General features: G+C 44.1%; 1 protein-coding gene and 1 long non-coding RNA gene across 4 annotated transcripts in view; one reads left to right on the plus strand and one right to left on the minus strand.

Moving 5' to 3' along the window:
• The first annotated feature begins 16 nt into the window (after nucleotides 1–16).
• LOC140709274 (uncharacterized) lies at nucleotides 17–16,600 on the plus strand. 2 transcript variants are annotated; one of them, XR_012089751.1, is made up of 3 exons: nucleotides 17–219; nucleotides 3,928–4,185; nucleotides 4,275–16,600. It is a non-coding gene; the product is annotated as an uncharacterized lncRNA (long non-coding RNA). The 2 variants fall into 2 exon arrangements; XR_012089750.1 differs by lacking the exon at nucleotides 17–219 and having other exon boundaries at nucleotides 3,566–4,185.
• Nucleotides 15,133–21,895, minus strand: part of RCAN3 (RCAN family member 3) — a 42,066-nt gene continuing 35,303 nt past the window's right edge. For both annotated transcript variants that reach the window (XM_007980013.3, XM_007980014.3), the window contains exon 5: nucleotides 15,133–21,731. In XM_007980013.3, the coding sequence (XP_007978204.2) occupies nucleotides 21,547–21,731 (185 nt within the window). In that variant the 3' untranslated portion in view covers nucleotides 15,133–21,546. The remainder of the gene's footprint in view (nucleotides 21,732–21,895) is intronic.

Below are 21,895 nucleotides of genomic sequence, written 5' to 3' on the forward strand. Positions count from 1 at the left end.
AGGTGATCCCGGGGAGCCCGGGGGCCGCGCCGGGGGTGCCAGGGTCCCGCACACTGGAGTGGCGGCGCCTCCCCGTGGTGTCCCCGCGCCTGGGTCCTTTTTGGGACTGGCTCTGGCACTCACGGGCACTCAGTCCAGTAGAGAAATCCAGCAGGAGGCTTCCAGGTCGGACTCCTCCGAGGAGTAAGGAGAGGGAAGGGGCCTCACAAACACACCCAGGTGAGCTCTAGGCACTTTGAGTAGGGTCTTTAAAGGAGCACGGCGCTAATTTGATTGAAGGCTGTGGGGGGCAGGTGGGGATTCAGACAGCCACAGAACGTTAGACCGGGAGGAAACAAGTTTGGCAGCGGCAAGTGTCAAGAACTCGGCCGCTGTAGGATCAAAGGCTCCTTCCTCCCCAGGCTGTTGGGCTTCCAGCTGTATCCCAGGAGCCCAGGGCGATATCCCTGGCAGGCAGCAGTCTCTCAATCAATATTTATAGAAAGCGGGAAGAGACCTCGGAGAGGGGATCTCTTCTTTCAGAAACAGGGAAGCTGAGGCCCAGGAAGCAGAGGTGAGCACAAAATCTTATAGCAGGTTAGTGACAGAATCAGGAGTAGAGGCTGGTTTCCCGGTTCTGTTTTCAAATGATTTCCAGAAAGTGATTGGGTCTGGGCCGACTGGCTTGCCGCTCAGTGCCTGTGAGATGCTTTCAAACTCTCCTCAGCTAAGAACTAAGATTTTTATAGGAAAAAACACGTATTTTTATAGGAAACTCCAAGGTAGTATTTATTTATTTATTTTTGAAACAGGATCTCACTTTGTTGCCCAGGCTGGAGTGTGGTGGCACGATCTCGGCTCACTGCAACCTCTGCCTCCTGGTTCAAGTGATTCTCTTGCCTTAGCCTCCCGAGTAGCTGGGATTATAGGCACATGCCACCACACCCAGCTAATTTTTGTGCATATATATATATATATATATATATATTTTTTTTTTTTTTTTTTGGTGGGGATGGGGTTTCACCATGTTGGCCAGGATGGTCTTGAACTCTTGACCTCAAGTGATCCACCAGGCTTTGCCTTCCAAAGTGCTGGATGAGCCACTGCTCCCGACCTATTTTATTTTATGGAGACTGGGTCTTGCTCTCTCGCCCCAGCTGGAGCGCGGTGGTGTGATCTCGGCTCGCTGCAGCCTCTAACTCCTGGGCTCTAGTGGTCCTCCCACCTTGGCCTCCCAAAGTACTGGAATTACAGGCATGAGCCACCATGCCCAGCCACAAGGCGGTATTAACAAATATTGATTGAGAGTATAATTCTGTAATTCTACTTTCTCATCAAAGACTTGAGACACTTGAGTATGATCTTTAAGGAGCATGGCACTAATCCGTGGCTTCAAGAGCTTCCCTGTGGTGGGGGAGGCAGACCTGGTTACAGGGAGAGGCCACAATGTGAGGAGGGGAGTCCAGTGAGAGCCTGCTCTGGCCCTGAGGCCTGAGTTCCATAGTAAATGGCACTGGTGTTGGGGGGGGGACACTTCGAGATGTTTCTGGAAGCTTTTCCAGGTTTGTTTGTGGGGGCAAGAGCCCCCAGTGCACAGTCTCAGATTCAAATCCTGGCTCCACTGCTTACTACTTTCAATATGGGAGTAGTTTCTGAGACTGTGTCTTTCTGTAAAATGAAGAGAAGTTATTCAGTATGGTTGTGGTGAGGCTTAGAAATGTGATGACGCTTGTGAAGTGCCAGGTAAGTGGGAGAATGATCACGCCAAGTGGCAGGAGCTGGGAAGGGGAACCTTGGTGTCTCAGATAGGTCCTTCTCCATGGGGTTTGGTGGTCTTCAGCCTTCTGTTACCTATGGCTCAAGCCCACCTTCTGCTTTGTCCCTTAATCCAGGCTGGCTAAGCCACAGGACACCTGCCATGTCAGAATGAGTTTGTGCACACAGACAGTAAGGGGTTTGGGAAGGGAGCGCTTCCTTGCATCAGCCCTCCCATAACCAGGGTCAGACACACCAGCCAAGCCCAGGAGGCAGAAGCATGAAAAGGCTCTTCATTGCTCAGCATATTCACTCATTAAGTGCTACAGAGTGTTCACTACAGGCCAGGCACTTTGCAAGGTGGGACAGAGTCAGTGGTGGCCCCTCCCTGCCCTGTACACCTCACCTTCCAGAGGGGCTGGGGTAGGGGGACAGATGACACAAGCACAAATGATAGTAACAAAATAGTGAGACCGTCTGAAAAACTCTAAAGGAAATAATAATACGGTGTCATTGGTTATTATGGGTGGGGGCAGGGGCTCCCTCAGAAACAGAGGAGAGGGTAAAACCCATCTGCCAGGGGAGGACAGGGGAGCTGAGACCTGAAGGACAGGCAGGCAGGTGAGGAGAGGCTGGAGCTGGGGCCGGGGAGCACTCTAGAAGGGAGCAGGGTGGGATAGGGTGGGGGAAGCAGAAGGTTGGTTTGTGAAAAGATCCTAAAGCCAGTATGGCAACTAAAGCCAGGGGTGGTTTCAGGGAGAGAGGACAGAATGAGGTTAGAGGCAGGCAGAGATCAGACGCGAGGTCTTACAGGTCAGAGTAAGAATTTTATTCCAAGGATAGGGGAAAGCCATTGAGGGGTTCCCCTTGCAATTAAGACAAGCAACAGGCTGGGGGTGGTGGCACACGCCTGTAATCCCAGAACTTTGGGAGGCTGAGGCAGGAGGATCACTTGAGTCCAGGAGTTCGAGACCAACCTGGGCAACATGGCAAGGTCCCATCTCTACAAAACAAATTTTAAAAAGTAGCCGGCCATGCCGGTGCATGGCTATAGTCCCAGCTGCTTGGGAGGCTGAGGTAGGAGGGTCACTTGGGCCTAGGAGGTAAGAGACTGCCGTGAGCTGAGATTGCACCACTGCACTCCAGCCTGAGTGACAGAGCCAGACCCTTTCTCCAAAAAAAGAAAAAAAAAAAAAAAAAAAAAAAAGATTTTGAAAGGAGTTTAATGGAATGAAAAAAAAGTGTGGTGATTTTTCATTTTTAAAATAAAGATGATGTTTATATATAAATCAGTTTTATTAGTCAATGAAAATTGCTTCTAAAATTACCCAACATTCCAGCACTTTGGGAGGCCAAGGTGGGAGGATCACCTGAGGTCAGGAGTTCGAGACCAGCCTGGCCAACATGGCAAAACCCCGTCTCTACTAAAAATACAAAAAAATTAGCTGGGCATGGTGGCGTGCACCTGTGATCCCAGCTACTCGGGAGGCTGAGGCAGGAGAATAATTTGAACCCAGGAGGCAGAGGATGCAGTGAGCCGAGATCTGCTGCTGTACTCCTCCAACCTGGGTGAAGAGCGAGTGAGACTCCATCTAAAAAAAAAAAAAAAAAAAAAAAAGCAACAATTAGCCAACAAACCACTCCAGTTTTGGATATTACCATGTGGGAGTCTCAGGTGCTGGGGGATTTTGAAAAAACAAAAAATGGTTGCTTCCACATGGAAAATACCCAGAGACAACCAGTTATCCTTCCTTTTCTTATTAGCAGAAGATGTAACTACAAACTAGCCTTTGAGCGGCAGTGTTTTCTTCTCCTGGCCAGGCATATCCAGTCTTTCATGTCTCCCCTCAAAGCCTTAATCTGCTGTTTATGACTTTTGAGATGGTTGCTGGGGAAACCAGCCAAATGTCATGGGGATTAGAATGCAATTTCAGGGGAGGAGACGAAGCACAGAGAATCATGAGTCCAGAGAAATCCAAGTCCACATTGTTTAATCTAGTACAGAGAGAGAGAGAGAGAAAGAGAGAGAGAGAGGAGGCAAAGATACCTAGGCCAATTGATTTTGAAACAATTCCGTGTCTCTCAACTAAGGGGGTAGAGAGTAGAGGGAGCAGCAAAGGCCATAAGACTCAGGCCAAGGTTCTAAATGACCTATAGGGCTCGTAGTGCAGTGTGCCATGTGGCTGTTCCCAGATGGACGTGCGCCGGGTGGACGTGAAGTGCAGAGGAGGACCAGTGCCCCTTCCCACGCGCTGCTGTCCTGCATGTGGTCTAATTCCCATCTTACCTCTGGGAGCATCTGGCGACGGAGGATGAGAAAAGAGAGTGACGGATGCGGAGTCAGGGGTCTAATCTCCCTGCAAGCCACCTGATCTCCCTGGGCCTCTGTTTTCTCATCTGTGAAATGACGGGTTGGACGGCTTAGTCTCTGAGGCCTCATCCAGTTCCACGGTAAGTCTGATAATCGTGAGTGTGCCTTTAAATAGCCAGCCCAGGTAATAACCTGACAGCTTCCTCATTTTTTTATGCTACATTTTTAGAACTGTGTGTTAGCACAAACTATTTGTTGGCAATTACAAGGGAAAAACTTCTATTCTCAGAATGAAAATGGGAAGCTGTAAATTAATTTAAGTCCTTCTGCCATCAGCGGAAGCCACTCCTCCTCACCTTGACAAGGAACACGTGCTCTCCTGGTGACAGTCAGCCCATTCGCGGCTATCTCAGCGCTAAGTCCTCCTCCCCTGGTACCTCCTTGGTCTATCCTACTCTCACAGTCACCCTAGGAATCCCAGAGTGACAGCAGAAAAGACACACACCGAGAGAAGACACAATCTAATGGCTACTCCATTTACTTGCTGTGTGACTTCAGGCAGGTCTCCTAGCCTCTCTGGGCATGAGTTTCCTCTTCTATAATTCATTCATTCAGTGAATATTTACCAACAGCCTGCTATGTGCCAGTGATGAATAAAAGAGATGACAATTCCTGCCCTGATGAAGCATGCATTCTGATGGGAGAAAAACAACAAAAACGAAGAAGCCAGGCTGGGCGTCGTGGTTCATACCTGTAATCCCAGCACTTTGGGAGGCTGAGGAGGGTGGGTCACTTGAGTCCAGGAGTTCAAGACCAGCCTGGGCAACATGGAGAGACCCTGCCTCTACAAAACATACAACAACTAACCTGATGTAGTGACACACACCCGTACTACTGGCTACTCGGGAGGCTGAGGTGGGAGGATCACTTGAGCCTGGGAGTTTGAGGCTGCAGTGACCTGTGATTGTGCCACTGCCCTCCAGCCTGCGTGACAGAGTGAGACCCTGTCTCAAAAAATAAATAAATAAGCCAATGATATGGCATGTTGGAGAGTAATAAGTGCTCTGGAGAAAAATAAAGGGAAGCTGGGATAGTGATATCTGCCTACCCCAAAAGGCGTGGAGCATGAATGAGTTTATAACCTTACTTTCAAACAGTAGGCCAGGCCTGATAGCTCATGCCTGTAATCCCAGCACTTAGGGAGGTCGAGGCTGGCGGATCACTTGAGCCCAGGAGTTTGAGATCAGCCTAGGCAACATAGTGAAACCCCATCTCTACTAAAACTACAAAAATTAGGCGGGCATGGTGGCGGGTGCCTGTCATCCCAGCTGTTCAGGTGGCTGAGGCAGGAGAATCACTTGAACTTGGGAGGCAGAGGCTGCAGTGAGCAGAGATTGCGCCACCACACTCCAGCATGGGTGACAGAGCGAGACTCTGTCTCAAAAACAATAACAACAACAACAACACACACACACACACACAAAGAGTAATTACTCTTGATATTTGCACACACTCTTGTGCAAACATCAAGATTAATTACAGTATTATAGATGGACATTTTGTTAGATGAAAGCATTTACAGTAATTCTAAAGGCCCAGGAAATGTGGTGATCCAGGGAGTGAGAAGCCACATTTGGGTGACCTCAGACATCCCCCAGCCCTGGCTGTCTCAGTCCTGGTGGTCCCTCAGAATCCCTTGGGGACTTTGGAAAACTCCTGCTAAGGTTGCACTTTACAGCCATAGAGCTAGAGGCTCTGCAGTGGGGCCAGACCAGTCATGGGTTTTTATGGGGTGCCCAGGTGCTGCTAATGTGTGACCAGGGTTGGGAGCCACTGAGGAGCCCAAGATCATAGACAGGGAGTGACTTGCTCAAGGGTCGGCACCCAAAGTGCTGGTATTAGAGGTGTGAGCCACCGCGCCTGGCCATTTATAGTGACTTTTAATTGCATGCAGATTAAGGGATGGTTTATGCAGAAATTTCTAGGAAAAGAGTAGTAACTTCTGGGTTTTTGGGTCATTGCCATGGAAAGGGGAGGTAACTCCTGGATGTTGTGTCAGCTGACATGGAACACTGGTGGGTGCGTCTCATGGAAAGCTGCTTCTGCCCTGTCCTTATTTTAACTACTCCTCAGTTTAGTTCAGTGTCCAAGACCCCTTCCAGAGTCTAGTCCCACCTTCTACGTCATGGCTACTGTTAATGATCCAAAAAGATCCCAGTTATGAAAGATAATAATATGTCAATGTAATGGAAACACAGTCAATCCTGTCCTCTGCTCTGGCCATTTGCCTTAGGAGGTAGATTCCTCACCTTAGTTCCTTTCAGGAGAACAGCAGGGACTTTGAGGCTAGTTTAAGATAAGAAAGAAAGAAAGAGAGAAAGGGAGAAAGAGAGAAAGAGAGAGAGGAGAAAGAGAAAATAAAGAGAGAAAGAGAAAAGAAAGAAGACAAAAGGAGCCAATGGGCCATCTCTGGCAATTAAAAATCTCTGATCACGTGACCAGGCGCAGTGGTTCACGCCTGTAATCCTAGCACTTTTGGAAGCTGAGTGGGTGGATTACTTGAGGCCAGGAGTTTGAGACCAGCCTGGCCAATATGGTGAAACCCCATCTCTACTAAGAATACAAAGATTTGCTGGGCGTGGTGACATATGCCTGTAATCCCTTCTGCTTGGAAGGCTGAAGCATGAGAATCACCTGGACCTGGGAGACAGAGGTTGCAGTGAGCCGAGATTACACCACTGCACTCCAACCTGGGTGACAGAGCGAGACCCGGTCTCAAAAAAAACCAAAAAAATACTCTGATCAGATTTGTCTAACAAATGATCAAATGATCACAACTGTAAAAAATAAAACACAATTTCTGAAAAAATATCTGGCATTTGGAAAACCACTGTCCTGCTTTTAGAAAGTTCTTCCTGAGCTGTAGGATTGAGTTTTATTAAAATTATTCTCTGGGGACCGGAAGTTACCTTTTCTGGGATATATAGGTGTTCGCTCAGTTAGCCACGTGTGAGTTCATTTGAGTAAACACTTCCTGAGAGCTTAAGTGGGCAAGGCTCTGAGCTGGGCTCTGCAAGTCACAGAGGCTGCATTCTCTGCTTATGTATTTGTTCCCTTACCGGGCCTCTCTCCTCCCCATCATGCCAGGTTCCACATTCTTCGGTGTGTTTTACCATCCACTGTGAGATTTCCACTGTATGTTTTCTATTTCCTAAACTATGTGAAAACTACATTTTTAAACACAGAATTCCTTCCAGTTATTTTATTTTATTTTATTTCATTTCATTTTTGAGACAGAGTCTCACTCTGTCACCCAGGCTGGAGTGCAGCGGCATGATCTTGGCTCACTGCAACCTCCACCTCCTAGGTTCCAGCAATTCTCATGTCTCAACCTCTCGAGTAGCTGGGATTACAAGTGACTACCACCACGCGCAGCTAGTTTTTGTATTTTTAGTAGAGAGGGGATTTCAACATGTTGGCTAGAGTGGTCTCAATCTCCTGACCTCAGGTGATTCGCCTACCTCAGCCTCCCAAAGTGCTGGGATTATAGGCGTGAGTCACTGCACCTGGCATCTTTTATTTATAAAGTCAGAAAATCTAAATAAAAACATGTTATGAAATTATTTCCTTTCTTGAATCTTGAGGTGCTTAAATAGGGAAATGGAACAAAACCAAAATATAAGTGGCTAACCCTATTAAAAATTTAGAGTAATGATAAAATACTGTTCTTTATGTATACTGGCATATATGATATGTCTCTTATTATGACATGAAAGACTGGGATAATGGTTTTGTTTCACATTCAACATCAAGATTAGAAGGAAGCTCTGTGGTAAATATCACAAAAGCTCTCTATCTGAAATTCTCTATACCAGAACTTACTTTGGGTACCTTTATCAAACATGCTTGCAATTTACTTCTTGTATCTTGCCTGGAATCAGAATTGAGTAGTGAAAAAAATGAAGGCCAGATAAAAATCAATGCTTACTTATTAGGTCTCTAAACTCGGACTAATTTACCAATGAATAAAATACTCTCCCCTTTTGGTCTTTATAAAGTTCCTTGAGATATTGAAGTTTACTGTGATTGAAGTCCACTGTGATCATTATTTTATTTTTGTCTGCCCTGCTTTCATTTCCCTTTCTTGGGTAAGAGACTTGCCCATCTGGCTTCAGGGATGGGCAGGCAACCCAATCTGGCCAATGAGAATCGCACTGCAGTACGGAATCATAGAAAGAAGCTCTCCTTCCACCTGAGTTGTCGGCTACCATGTTCTATGCTGTGAGGGGACGTCCTTTTTGCAGTAAGAAGGAATTTGGTGGACATGCAAAGAGAGGTAGAGACAAAGACAGCTGAGAGATGAAGAAAGAGTCCTTACCCTGTGCCCTTCTAAGCTCTTAATGTAAGCATTTAGAGTTACGCATTTTCCTCTCTACTTTAGCCCCCTTTTTCTCCTACCACATTGTACCAGGTTGGTCTATGACCAATACCATATGGCAGAAGTGATGGTACATCATTTCTGAGATTAGGTTATAAAAAGACTTCATCTTGGGCTCTCTTTCTGTCTCTCTGATCACTCGCTCAGGAGAAGCCAGCATCCATGTCCTGTGATCAGGCTTCTGGAGAGGTCCCTGTGGCGAGGCACTGAAGCCTCCTGCCAGCAGCCTTGTGAGTGAGCAGGGAAGCAGATTGTCCAGCTGAAACAGGAAATGGCCCTTGACCCCTTTGTGAGTCTTGCGACAAGGGTACCTGGCTTACTTAGCCCACAGCTCTCAACCCCTCGTGGGACGGGAAGTGCAGGAGAACAGGTGCAGGAGCCGGGGCAAGTGCTTTTGGGCACTGGTAGGAGCGAAACTCCCATGGCAGCATCTAGAGGGGAGTACGTGTGACCCCCCAAGAGACTGGAGGAGTTCTACAGTGAACACTCTTTAAAAAATTTATTTACTTATTTATTTATTTATTTTGAGACGAAGTCTCACTCTATCACCAGGCTGGAGTGCAGTGGTGCGATCTTGGCTCACTGCAACCTCTGCCTCCCGGGTTCAAGCAATTCTCCTACCTCAGCCTCCTGAGTAGCTGGGATTACAAGTGCACGCCACCATGCCCGGCTAATTTTTGTATTTTTAGTAGAGATGGGGTTTCACCATGTTGGCCAGGATGGTCTTGATCTCTTGACCTCGTGATCTGCCTGCCTCGGCCTCCCGGAGTGCTGGGATTATAGGCGTGAGCCACCGCGCCCAGGCTACAGTGAACACTCTTTTAGCTTTTGCCGTTCATGGATGGCTTAAGTGTTAAACAGCTCAGTGGGCCCTCTGCCTTTTCACATGAGGTGGTTGCTTTCCACCGAGGGCGGAGGGTCAGTGTGACAGCCTTCTGTAGCCCAAGCTCTTGTCTGGCACCCAGAAAAAAATCAGGTCACATGAACGAATTGAAGGATAGTAAATGTGCGGGATTTTATTGCTGACAGAAGTGGCTCTCAGAGGGAAGGAAAGCGGGAAAGGGGATGGAGCGGGAAGGTGGTCTTCCCCTGAAGTCTGGCCATCTCCAACCGGACTTTTCTCCAAAGTCTCACTGTCAAGTCGTCCCTCTGAAGTCAAGCTGCTTCTCTCTGGCATCTGGCTGCTGCTTCTCTTCTCCCCTTCTCTGCTGTCTGCCAGTGGAGCCTGAGGTTTTTATGGGTACAGGATGGGGGTGGGGTGGGCCAGGGGTGGTTTTGGAGAGGGCAACATTTGAATGGGAAAACAGAGATGTTCTCACTTTGGGCCATGGTTCTAGGCTTGAGGGTGGAGCTTTGCCAGGGTCCCTGTCCTTTTCAGCCTAGAATTTCTCCGCCTCCTGTCCCTGTCACAGCCTTGTTGATGACTTGATGGCAACCTCTTAGAGACCCTGAGCCACCACTGTCCAGTTTAGCCACTCCCAGATTCCTGATCCTCAGAAACTGAGATCATGTTTTCTTGTTTCAGGCTGCTAAATTTTGGGATGAAATGTTGTGCAGCAATAGATAACTAACACACCCCTTAATGGATTTTTATTAAACCTGCAGTTTAACTGTCTGCTTTTTCTCTAGCATGAACCACTAGTTAACTTCTCTCCAGGAAAACGCACCTTAAAGTGTTCAGTTCGTATCATTGGAGACATCTGGAGACAGGAACTGAGCAGGAGGGCAGCTCTGTGCCCTTTCACAATAGAACTCATTAGTATACAGTATCTAGGATTAGCAGGATGCTCAAGGGCTGCTCCTCATTTGCAAAGGAGACAAATCTCCATTCTAGACTTTCCAACAGTTGTTAGAAATATCTGATGGGATAGAATAAATAGCCTGCCAAGTAACTGAAGTTATCAAGGAAATAAGTCAGAGGAGGCTAGTCCATTTGGTCCATAAAAGACTTTTCATTCACAGGGCTCACTCAGGTGATGTCTGAGAAATCATTTTAGGTTTAATTTCCTCCTTTGTGGGAAGGGGCCTGGTCAAATCTCTCAGGACAGAAGGCTGTATAATTTCCCATCAAAGATCTCAATTATTCAAAAGATATTGAAGAAAGATAGCACCAGGCTGCGAATTAACCTGATTACTTCTTTGAACCAAAAGGAAATGGTGAATCTAGAGTCAAACCACATACAAAGCTCCTCATTTGTAGCTCAGAGAAGAATGAATGATGCAGTATATATTTTTTCCATCCATATGGGAGTACATTTAATAGAGAATCTTCATCTACTATTAACGTAGTAAAGTAGTAAAGTAAAAATGTAAAGTAGTAAAGTAATATAGTAAAAAAGAATCTATGTAACCCTTTAAAGTCTATCAAAAGGTGATATAAAGTCTCACTGTAAATCAGACTTCTCAATTCATGGCACATTATCCTTGATCTGTGCAAGATGCTTTTTATGTTTGGAGGTATATGTTTAATGTGTATCTTTTTATTTGTATGTATTCTCGCAAAGTGCATTACTGTCTGTGGGTGGTACTTCAGGTAATGCGAATGTTAGGTCCATCTTACTCCTTTTGGCACTCAGCTGTTTTCAAGATATATCCATGTGGCTGTGTATATGGCTACTCTTGCTGCATGGTTCTCCATGGTGTTCATTTTCCAGTTGCAAACACCAGTTTGTCTCCATAAATAATGGTGCAGTGAACATCCTGGACACACCTCTTTATGGCCCTGTGTGAGAATTCCTTTGGGATATTCTTGGGACATCTCTCTCTCTTTCTCTGTCTCATCTATCTCCAGGAGCGGAACTGCAGAGTCAGAGATTTTGTTCTTACTTAGATGACCAAGGACTGCCAGTCTGTTCTTCAGAATGACTAAACTAGTCTGTACTTCCACCAGTTATATGTCAGATTTCCTATATCCCCGCCTTCTGGCTATACTTGGCATTCATTGTTTTTACATTTTTGAGAATCCAATAGGTATAAATGGCATTATGTTATTTTAATTTGCACTTCATCTGATTACTGGGTTTTAGTGTTTCTTCACAGGTTCATTGTTTTCCTTTTCTGTCAATTACTTTTCATATCCTTTAGCCTATTTTTCTATTGGGCTGCTTTTCCTTGTCAATTTGCAAAATCTCTTTGCATTTTCTAGTTATTTCCCCTGTGTTAGTGTCAGAGGTGTTCAAACCAGGGTGACTCCATCTTGAATAGGGGCTCAGTAAAATGAGACTGAGACCTGCTGGGCTGCATTCCTAGGAGGTTAGGTGTCCTTAGTCACAGGATATTTACAGTTAAGGGAACAAGCTAATAATGTTAATGTTATTGGGAAATAATAGACCCAGGAAATGTCCTGATGTCCCAATATCTTAAGAACAAAAGCATTTTTAGTTTAAGAATATGTTTCGCTTTGAAGATAATAATACAGATGCTTGTGGAAGACAGCAGTTACACAAAGATTTAACAGTCCTGTTTCACAAACCTTTGTAGCAGAGCACATCTCCGCCATGAGTTTTGCTTTATCTTATATATAAACAAGCATTGCATCTTAGGCAGGCATGTGCCCCCTTGTACTTTTGGGAAAGCCCTACTCGGCTTATGGAGTATCTATTCTTTCATTCCTTTACTTTCTTTTCTTTTTTTTTTTTTTTTCCTTAAGACGTTTCACTCTGTTTCACTCTGTTGTTTGAGAGTTTCACTCAGAGTTTTACTCTGTTGTCCAGGCTGGAGTGCAGTTGCACAATCTTGGCTCACTGCAACCTCCACCTCCTGGGTTCAAGCAATTCTCCTGTCTCAGTCTCCCAAGTTGCTGGGACTACAGGTGTGCACCACCATGCCTGGCTAGTTTTTGTATTTTTAGTAGAGACGGGGTTTTGGCATGTTGGCCAGGTTGGTCTCGAACTCCTGACCTCAAATGATCCACCTGCCTCAGCTTCCTAAAGTGCTGGGATTACAAGTGTGAGCCACCATGCCCGGCCCATTCCTTTACTTTCTTAATAAAGTTGTTTTCACTTGGCTGGGCATGGTGGTTCACGCCTGTAATCCCAGCACTTTGGGAGGCCAAGGCGGGTGGATCACCTGAGGTCGGGAGTTCGAGACCAGCCTGACCAATATGGAGAAACTCTGTCTCTACTGAAAATACAAAATTAGCCGGGCATGGTGGCACATGCCTGTAATCCTAGCTACTCAGGAGGCTGAGGCAGGAGAATCGCTTGAACCCGGGAGGCGGAGGTTGCACTGAGCCGAGATCGTGCCATTGCACTCCAGCCTGGGCGACAAGAGCAAAACTCCGTCTCAAAAAAAAAAAAAAAAAAATTAAAAAAAAAAAAAAAAAAACTTGCTTTCACTCTACTCTGTGGGCTCATTCCGAATTCTTTCTTGCATGAGATCTAAAAACGCTCTGTAGGGGTCTGGATGAGGGCCCTTTTTGGTAACATCTGGACTGTAAATATTTCTCCCTATTGTCAACATTTTCATGGCATTCTTCACTGAACATGAATAATTAATTTTGATGTAACCAATTATAATTTTTACCTTATAGCTTATGCTTTTAAAGTTTTGTGAAGTCTCTCCCTGCCTCTAGGTCACAGTGATATTCTCCCACAATTCGTTCTATTAACTTAGTATTTTTACATTCTAGATTTAGGTCTTTAACTTTTAACTTTCAGCATTTAACTTTTCCAGACATTTCAGACCACAAACTTTTCCCAAGTAACATACTTTGAAATACCTTACAGAAATATCTAATCTACAAATCACTTATATTTATACTTTCTATGTCTCAGAAGACCCGGGGAAGCTTGGCAAGATGAGATCTTTCCTATGTGTATAAGAATTTTAATCTTTTCTTCTTCTAGATTAGAACCACATTTTAATGTGTTCATTGAGGGCAGGAATATAGCGGTTGCTCACTCCTGCCCTTTGAACATATTTCTCAGTGATAATAGGACTCTGATACATCTGATACATACATTGTATGCATTTAACTTGAAGCCAGTCTATTAGGTAAATTACTTAAATCTTGATTCTTGTATTTCATATTCTGTATTAAAAATTTTGTGTTTTGGCCGTGTGCGATGGTGCGTGCCTGTAATCCCAGCACTTTGGGAGGCCGAGATGAATGGATCACCTGAGGTCAGGAGTTTGAGACAAGCCTGGCCAACATGGTGAAACTTGTCTCTACTAAAAATACAAAAATTAGCCAGGCATGATGGTGTGTGCCGGCAGTCCCAGCTACTCAAGAGGCTGAGGCAGGAGAATTGCTTGAACCCGGGAGGCACAGGTTGCACAGTGAGGTGAGATTGCACCACTGCACTCCAGCCTGGGCAACAGAGTGAAACTTGGTCTCAAAAAAAGAAAAGAAAAAAAAAAATTTGTGTGTGTGTGTTTTGTCCTAGGTTATTTGCAGTGGTTTTCCAATTTTCTGTTTTCGCCAAGGAATCCTTAGCTCAAGTGAAACCTGATGCTGGGACGTTTAGGTACAACAAATAATAGGAGTGCAAGGCCCCAGGAACCTGGAAGCATGGCGCCCCCTGGAGGCAGCCCCACAGAACACAGCTTGGAAAAACATCAATGTGGAAATGTCCCCAGCGACTCCACTTAAGTTTTTTAAAAACAAAGAAGGCCACTTTGCAGTGGCTCCTGCCTGTAATCTCAGCACTTTGGGAGGCTGAGGCAGGTGGACCGCCTGAGATCAGGAGTTAGAGACCAGCCTGGGCAACATAGGGAAACCCTGTCTCCACAGAAAATACAAAAATTAGCCGGGTGTGGTGGTGCACACTTGTGGTCCTAGCTACTTCGGAGACTGAGGTGGGAGGTTGGGGCTGCAGTGAACTGTGTTCATGCCACTGCACTCCAGCCTAGGCGCCAGGACAAGACCTTGTCTCAAAAACAAAACAATATCAAGAACCTTTGAATCCAAACACATTTATCCAGCAAAATTAAAGATTTTGGTGTAACAAAGTAGTGGAGTGTGGTATAAAGAATGTCAAGAAGTGGGTTCTAGTCCCAGGTCCATGACTATCCAGATGTGTGCATTTGGCAACGCCTCTGGGGCCACTTTCTTGTAAAGGTGTGTTGGGGGTGGGGTGAGGATGGAGGAAGTGGAGGGAGGCAGGGGAAATAGAGGGGTGTGTCTGGGTCTGTTCTGCTGAGCTCTCACAGGGGTTGGAACTCAGGTCCCCATTCCTCCCCCAGCCCCTTGAAAAGGAGCACCTTTGTTTACCTTTCTTTTTTGTGATCAATTTTACATTGGCTTTGTGTAAGATTTCATTTGAACAAAGAGCAGAGTCCTATGGCTTAAAAATAAGTATTCGAAATCCCACTGCACTAGATAACCTCTACTGTCATTTATAGTTCCACATTTTGGAGATTTTTTTTTTTTTTTTAACCAAGACAAAAAGTAAGTCTTTACCAGGAATAAATCGTTTTTAACCAAAGAGGAAACCAGGGTAAAAGGGAAGAGCTGAAACTGCAGTGGTTATTTACACAGTCAGCAGTGACTCACAACCTTGAACTCTGGCACTGCACGGCATTAATGTTCAACAGGACTCTTGTGGAAGGAACAAACACAGTATTGCACTTCTCTGTCTTATTAGCTAAATATAAGTGAGGCATATTGAAAATACTACACACACAAAAACTCAGTTCAATGGACTGATTTAAAAATAGTTACTAACTTTATTCGTAGGTTTTTAAAACAGAACTTGTTACAGGTAATCACGAAGCTTCCAAAAAAAAAAAAAAATTACATTCTGCTTTTGTCACTTTGATAGGACAAGGAATGTTTAAATGTCCTTAAAACATAGGGGAGTTAAAAGTTGACAAATAAACTACTACAAACTATGGATTGTCCACTTCACGCACACTAAAATGTGGAATACATGTACATAAATTACTGACCGGTTGTTTACAATACAAACAATATGCACTACAGCTTATAGTACCATAAAGGTAACATGCTCCAAAATATAACAGAAGATCACAAACACGTTCAGAGAAAATAGTAACTTTGACTCTTGGGTTCAATTAAGGTTGAAGTGAAATGATCGGGAAAGTTTTCTGAAACTTGAAGGGCACACACATTATAGCAGAACCATCAATCAACACTCACATGGGGTTGAAAAGCAGCAGGAAGAATATGGCACGATAACAAGGGTAACCACCTTTCTCTCTCCTCAGTCCCCAATTTGAGTTAGGAAGATTGGGGACTAAACAGAAAACAATGTTTAAAAAACATATATTATCTGCATAGATAGAAATCTTCCATTATGATGAGAGTGAACATTCGGTCAAAGCTATGCAGGAGTGCCAAGAGTCTGCAGGATATGATTCTGTTTTCAAAAGGAAATATATACGTTTACATCCACACGGACCACATAACAAATTTAGTGAAAGATCTTTATGCTGTTATTGAAGTGGGTAGAGACACTGACTCAGCCCCAGGTTAGTTCTCAACCTCGGTTAAAAACTCTACTTTGAACATGATTTTTATAATCTTTGTCAGTGAACCCAGCAGTTGTTGCTTTCAGTTGTCTTATCGATTGTACATTTGGTAATAAGAAAACAGTCTCCAAATGATTAACATTTTCCTGTGATTCACAATTAAACAATGGCATTCTGACCAAGATGTTCAGGCTGATCCATACACCAAGGGGGGTTTAAAAGACAAATAAGTATTTGGTGAATTGTAGGACAAGGTTCATAAATCTTTTAAAACTTTTTAAGTAGTGAGTTTCTGTAAGATGAACTTACTGGTCCAGCTAGGAAGCAACTATTTCCCCATCTTTTGTTCCTTTAGATTGTCACCCCAATTATAAATAATTTGTTTCTTTTAGTACAGGAAGATATAAATGCAAATGTGCAAACAAAGGAAGAAGGAAAGATGGACCAAGTTCACCTATTTGGTACGTACGAGGTCCACAACTCTGCAGAAAGGGGAGAAACTCAGTAGACAGAGGGCCTGACGCACCACGGGATTGAGTACATTTTCCATTGCTTAATTGTGTGTGAGATTTTCCCTTTTAAAATAAATCTATGGTCTGTGAAATAGTCTGTATAAAAATATGAAGCCGGCCGGGCGCGGTGGCTCACGCCTGTAATCCCAGCACTTTGGGAGGCCGAGATGGGCGGATCACGAGGTCAGGAGATCGAGACCATCCTGGCTAACACGGTGAAACCCCGTCTCTACTTAAAACACAAAAATTAGCTGGGCGTGGTGGCAGGCACCTGTAGTCCCAGCTACATGGGAGGTTGAGGCAGGAGAACGGCGTGAACCCGGGAGGCGGAGCTTGCAGTGAGTGGAGATCGCACCACTGCAACTGCACTCCAGCCTGGGCGACAGAGCGAGACTCTGTCTCAAAAAAAAAAAAAAAAAAAAAAGTGAAGCCTTGAATAGGTCAGTCACAGCAGTTCCATCTTGAATAGAACTCAATCTTACAAGCACGGAGAGACAGTATCATTCCACTGCAAACTCTTTTATTTCCACCTCATATTAGATCTCTTTCTGCTTCAGTAGAGTTACCTCTTCAGTATGACTATTAATCATTTCATTAATAGGAAAATCTGGGAAAGCCCATATAAAATGCCAACGTAACTGCTGGCTACCAAGATAAAATTATTTAGGCAGATTCCAACCCCAATGGTTCAATGATAACAAAACCAGAAAACATGGGACATCAAATTCATTCACTAAAATTACTAAGTCACCTCTTCCATCAGACGATGAGATTTTTCTTTTTTTTTTTTTTCTTTTTTTTTTTTTTTTGAGACAGAGTCTGGCTCTGTCGCCCAGGCTGGAGTGCAGTGGCCGGATCTCAGCTCACTGCAAGCTCCGCCTCCCGGGTTTACGCCATTCTCCTGCCTCAGCCTCCGGAGTAGTTGGGACTACAGGCGCCCGCCACCTCGCCCGGCTAGTTTTTTGTATTTTTAGTAGAGACGGGGTTTCACCGTGTTCGCCAGGATGGTCTCGATCTCCTGACCTCGTGATCTGCCCATCTCGGCCTCCCAAAGTGCTGGGATTACAGGCTTTCATTGTTTCCCATTAGGGAAAAAAGAATCCTCCCACTTCATGCCTTTTTTTTTTTTTTTTTTTCCCTGATGACAGGAATTAGTATTCATTGCCTCTTTAAGAGGCCAATGCAAAAAAAAAAAGAAAAAAAAAAAAGGTAGAAAAAGCCCTAGCCCAGGAGTTGGGATTGCCAGTTCAAGTCCCTGGGTTGCCTTGTTGGGGTGCCTAAGTCAGTGCCATAACCTCAGTTTTTCTAATCTATGTAACATGGGGATAGAGTACATGATTTCCATGGTCACTTTCACCTCTGTGATTCAGCCTCTAAGAAAGTCAAATCTTTTCACTTTGTAATCGTGACATTTTTAAAAGATGGAGTTAATATGAATGGGAAACCTTTTTTTTTTTTTTTTTTTTGAGCCAGGGACTTGCTATGTTGCCCAGGCTGGTCTTGAACTCCTGAACTCAAGTGATCCTGTCATTTCAGCCTCTCAAATGACTGAGACTACAGGCACACACCACTGCACCTGGCTAAAGACTAGCTTTTTAAAGAATAAAAGTACTGCACTTCACCTCTATCTCCTGGTATCTGTTCGATTCAAACACACCATCAATGCCTACAATATTTTATTTAGAGCCAGGCGTGGTGGCTCATGCCTGTAATCCCAGCACTTTGGGAGGCCGAGGCGGGCAGATCACTAGGTTAGGAGATCGAGACCATCCTGGCTAACATAGTGAAACCCCGTCTCTACTAAAAACAAAAAACAAAAAACCAAACACAAAAAAGTAGCCGGGTGTTGGGGCGGGCACCTGTAGTCCCAGCTACTCAGGAGGCTGAGGCAGGAGAATGGCGTGAACCCGGGAGGCGGACCTTGCAGTGAGCCGAGATTGCGCGGCTACACTCCAGCCTGGGCGACAGAGCAAGACTCTGTCTCAAAAATAAATAAATAAATAAATAAAAATAAAAAATATTTTATTTAAACCTTTATGTTGAATTTAAAAGTTCCTTGAAGCTTTGCTTTGGCTCTTAATTACTGATATGTTTTTGAGTATAACATTTTGAAGAAGCAGAATGTGAAAAGACTTATTTGCTTTCCCACTGAGTTTTAGTTCTCGAAGGCAATGGAACTGTTCTTATCCATTTCTGCCTCTTAGTACCTTAAACCTCAGAGATGCTCACTAGTACACTTTTTACTTGGATTTATCTTTGGTTTCATCAGGTGGATGTGCTACAAAAATCTAGAACGTAAGAGCCAATGCAGTGTAGGTTCTGTGACTATCCTTGTTAAGTGTTACGGTTTTCTAATCCTTCACAAATATTTTTTTCCCAACACAAAGCACCATTATCTTTTCTCACAATTTTCTACATAGTTTGAGTCCCATGAAGAGGTTACGGTTTCTAAAGAAAACATGGCTACTACTATGCTATCAGGGTTACTTTTTCATTTTTTTTTTTTTGTCTGAGACAGAGTTTCACTCTTGTTGCCCAGGCTGGAGTGCAATGGCGTGATCTTGGCTCACCGTAATCTCCATCTCCCAGGTTCAAGCAATTCTCCTGCCTCAGCCTCTCAAGTAGCTGGGATTACAGGCATGTGCCACCACGCCAGGCTAATTTTGTATTTTTTTAGTAGAGACGGGGTTTCACCATGTTGGTCAGGCTGGTCTCGAACTCCTGACCTCAGGTGATCCACCCACCTCGGCCTCCCAAAGTGCTGGGATTATGGTGTGAGCCACCACACCTGGCCTATCGGTAAAATCCAAGTAATAACTCAATTTCAAAAAAATTGCAGAAAAGCTTATTAAAAGAAAAAAAAAAACACCACAAGACTTACCTCTCGTAAATTTGTTACATGAACTAGATATTATACAGCCCAAAAAGGACAGAGATGATAGTACCTGTTAAGATCCTGGTTCATTTCACAATATGAAAAAGTTGATGGGTACTTAGTAGCTTTTTTTTTTAAAAAAAATTAATTTTATTATACTAGAAAAATGAAAATATTAATGTTTTCCATTCAGAAAAGTTTAAATGACTTTCTAATTTTGGTTTAAAGTTTTCTTCAATTTATTCAATGCTCTAAAAAAAAAAAAGATAGAAAAGCATTGGGTAATTTGCACTGCTTGACTGTAAAAAGTTTTACATGTTAGGAATAGAATATTCTTTAATTGGCAGGCAGAGAATGAAAGCCAAGCCAAATAACAAAATATCATGGGTTTTGATCACTTAGAAAATTACAGTGAATCAATATTACCTAAAAGGAAATTCAAAAAATTCCCAATTGTTGATAATACATGTCTCCTGACATATAGGGTCCATCTTGCAACAAAAAATGGGCACAATGCTGAGTTCAGAACTGCAAAGTACATTTATTAAGTGGCTGTCGGTTAAAATGACAAATGATGATTTGAATTCAATACATCAAACTGCTGATAGAATTGCAAATTTCAACTGAATTTACATTGAGGCTTAGCAGCGGTTGTTGGCTACAAATGGAACAGTTTATTACCTCAGAGTATTTGAGGGCAAGGAAGATATAGAAAAAAAATTTAGGGGTGTGCAACACGTTAGTGCTCAGAAATACATTTTACCATAGTGAGAACAAAACCACAATGACATGTTAGTATCACTGTGCAGACGTCATGGTTGAATGCCTGCATTTTGTTCCTTCATGGTGGCAGCCGCCTTGGTTCATTAGTTCTCACTCACGTTTGCAGCTCCTTCACATGCCCCAGAGCTTCCCAAGTGTGCCACACAAAGGAAACGGCACAGTGAGTGGAGGCCAGCAGACCCACTCAGCCCAAAGCAAAGCCTTCTCAGTGATGAGACTTTTCTACAGAAGGGACTTCAAAGTCTAAACAGACCAGAAAGAGTTAAAAAGATCCTGCTTCTTCTTAGGGGGGTTCAAATATACATTCTGACCCGTAAGTGAGAGACAATTCTGTCTTAGGAAAAGTGCCAATTGCAATCCGGGTACGAAATTTCAACAAAAAGAAAAGTAAAACTGAATGATCTTCCCCTCCTTCCCTAACTCATAGAAAAATAGTGGGTGTGACTTTTGTTTCAAAGCAAGCTGAAAAATGGTTAAAGGGACAATTTACATTATCATTACCTTTTCTAGTTGAAAGTCTATGAATGACATACATAAACGTACACATCACAGCAAAAGACTCAAGAACTAGTGGTTAACACGATACTGGAAAAGGTGAAGGATAAAAGTTGGTGAATGAAGGTAGCTGGGTGGTCTACAGGCTAGAACACGGTCACCAACGGCAGAATGCAGTAGCCACCTGCAATCCTAATCATTCAAGCTTCCTGGTGGTACGTCCCACTTCTAAAGCGGCCCTCCTTCCCGGGCAGCCATGTCTGGAGGATGCCACATCAGGAATGAGAGCCTATGCATTGCTTTGTCCCAAATTCCAGATAAGAGCAACATGTGGGGACATCTGTGTCGTAAGACTGATCCTCAAAGTGGATTTGGCATTTCTTCCCCAAAGCTGATGAAACAAATACTTGAGAACCATGATTTCTACGAATTATTCTGTATTTCAGGTTTCTTTTCCTGCAAAAAATGTCGTGTATACTGAATAACAATCTTTGATCGATTTATTAATTAGAAGCTATTTATACCAGTAGAAAAATACCCATTGTATTTTTCTCTTTGAAAGACTATTTTTAAATTCATAAAAATGGTACTGTACTGGCTGCGACTAGAGTTGCAGTTTTTGGTGTCTCATGTGATATGGCATCAGGAGGGACTTACATGGCTGGAGGGGAGCCAAACTGTTTTCCTCATCTGTTACTATTTAAACATGGTTAAGGGTGGCCACATCTCCGGGGCTTCTCCTTTAATGTAAAGTCCCATTTGGAATATCACTTAGAATCTGGGACAGGTCAAATCAGCTGCTACTCTACACGACCGTGTCTGCAGTACAGGCGTGGTGAGCAGACCCACACCTCACTCTGCAGAGTCTCAGCTATACTGTCAGCAGCAACGCATCGGCCGCGGAGCACAGATCGCCATGGCCAGAGCCCACCAAGGCAGCCGCCTTGCACCACAACCAAACGCCTCACAGTGCGCAGTCGAAGGTCTGGGACTCATTCAACGCTGCGGTCGGAGGGTCGGGGCGCCTCGTCTGGACAATTTTCTGTTTGGGGTTTTTTGTTTCTTCTTCCTCTTCAGTTTCACTTTCACAGACATGAACCACCACGCTGGGCGTCGACTCCGTTCCTGCGTGAAGTTCGTATTTCTCTCCTGCGGAGGTAAAAGCAAAATAAGAACCATGACAAAAGCATCACTTCCAGCAAAAAGAACTCTGTTGTCTCTTGCAACGTTTCATTCTACTCCTATTTTAATGGGTGATTCATGTTGTTTAAATCTTTAAGTCCTATGTCAGAGTATTTTACCGTGTTTTGGTG

This window comes from Chlorocebus sabaeus, chromosome 20 (assembly GCF_047675955.1).
Source record: "Chlorocebus sabaeus isolate Y175 chromosome 20, mChlSab1.0.hap1, whole genome shotgun sequence".
Taxonomy (NCBI): domain Eukaryota; kingdom Metazoa; phylum Chordata; class Mammalia; order Primates; family Cercopithecidae; genus Chlorocebus; species Chlorocebus sabaeus.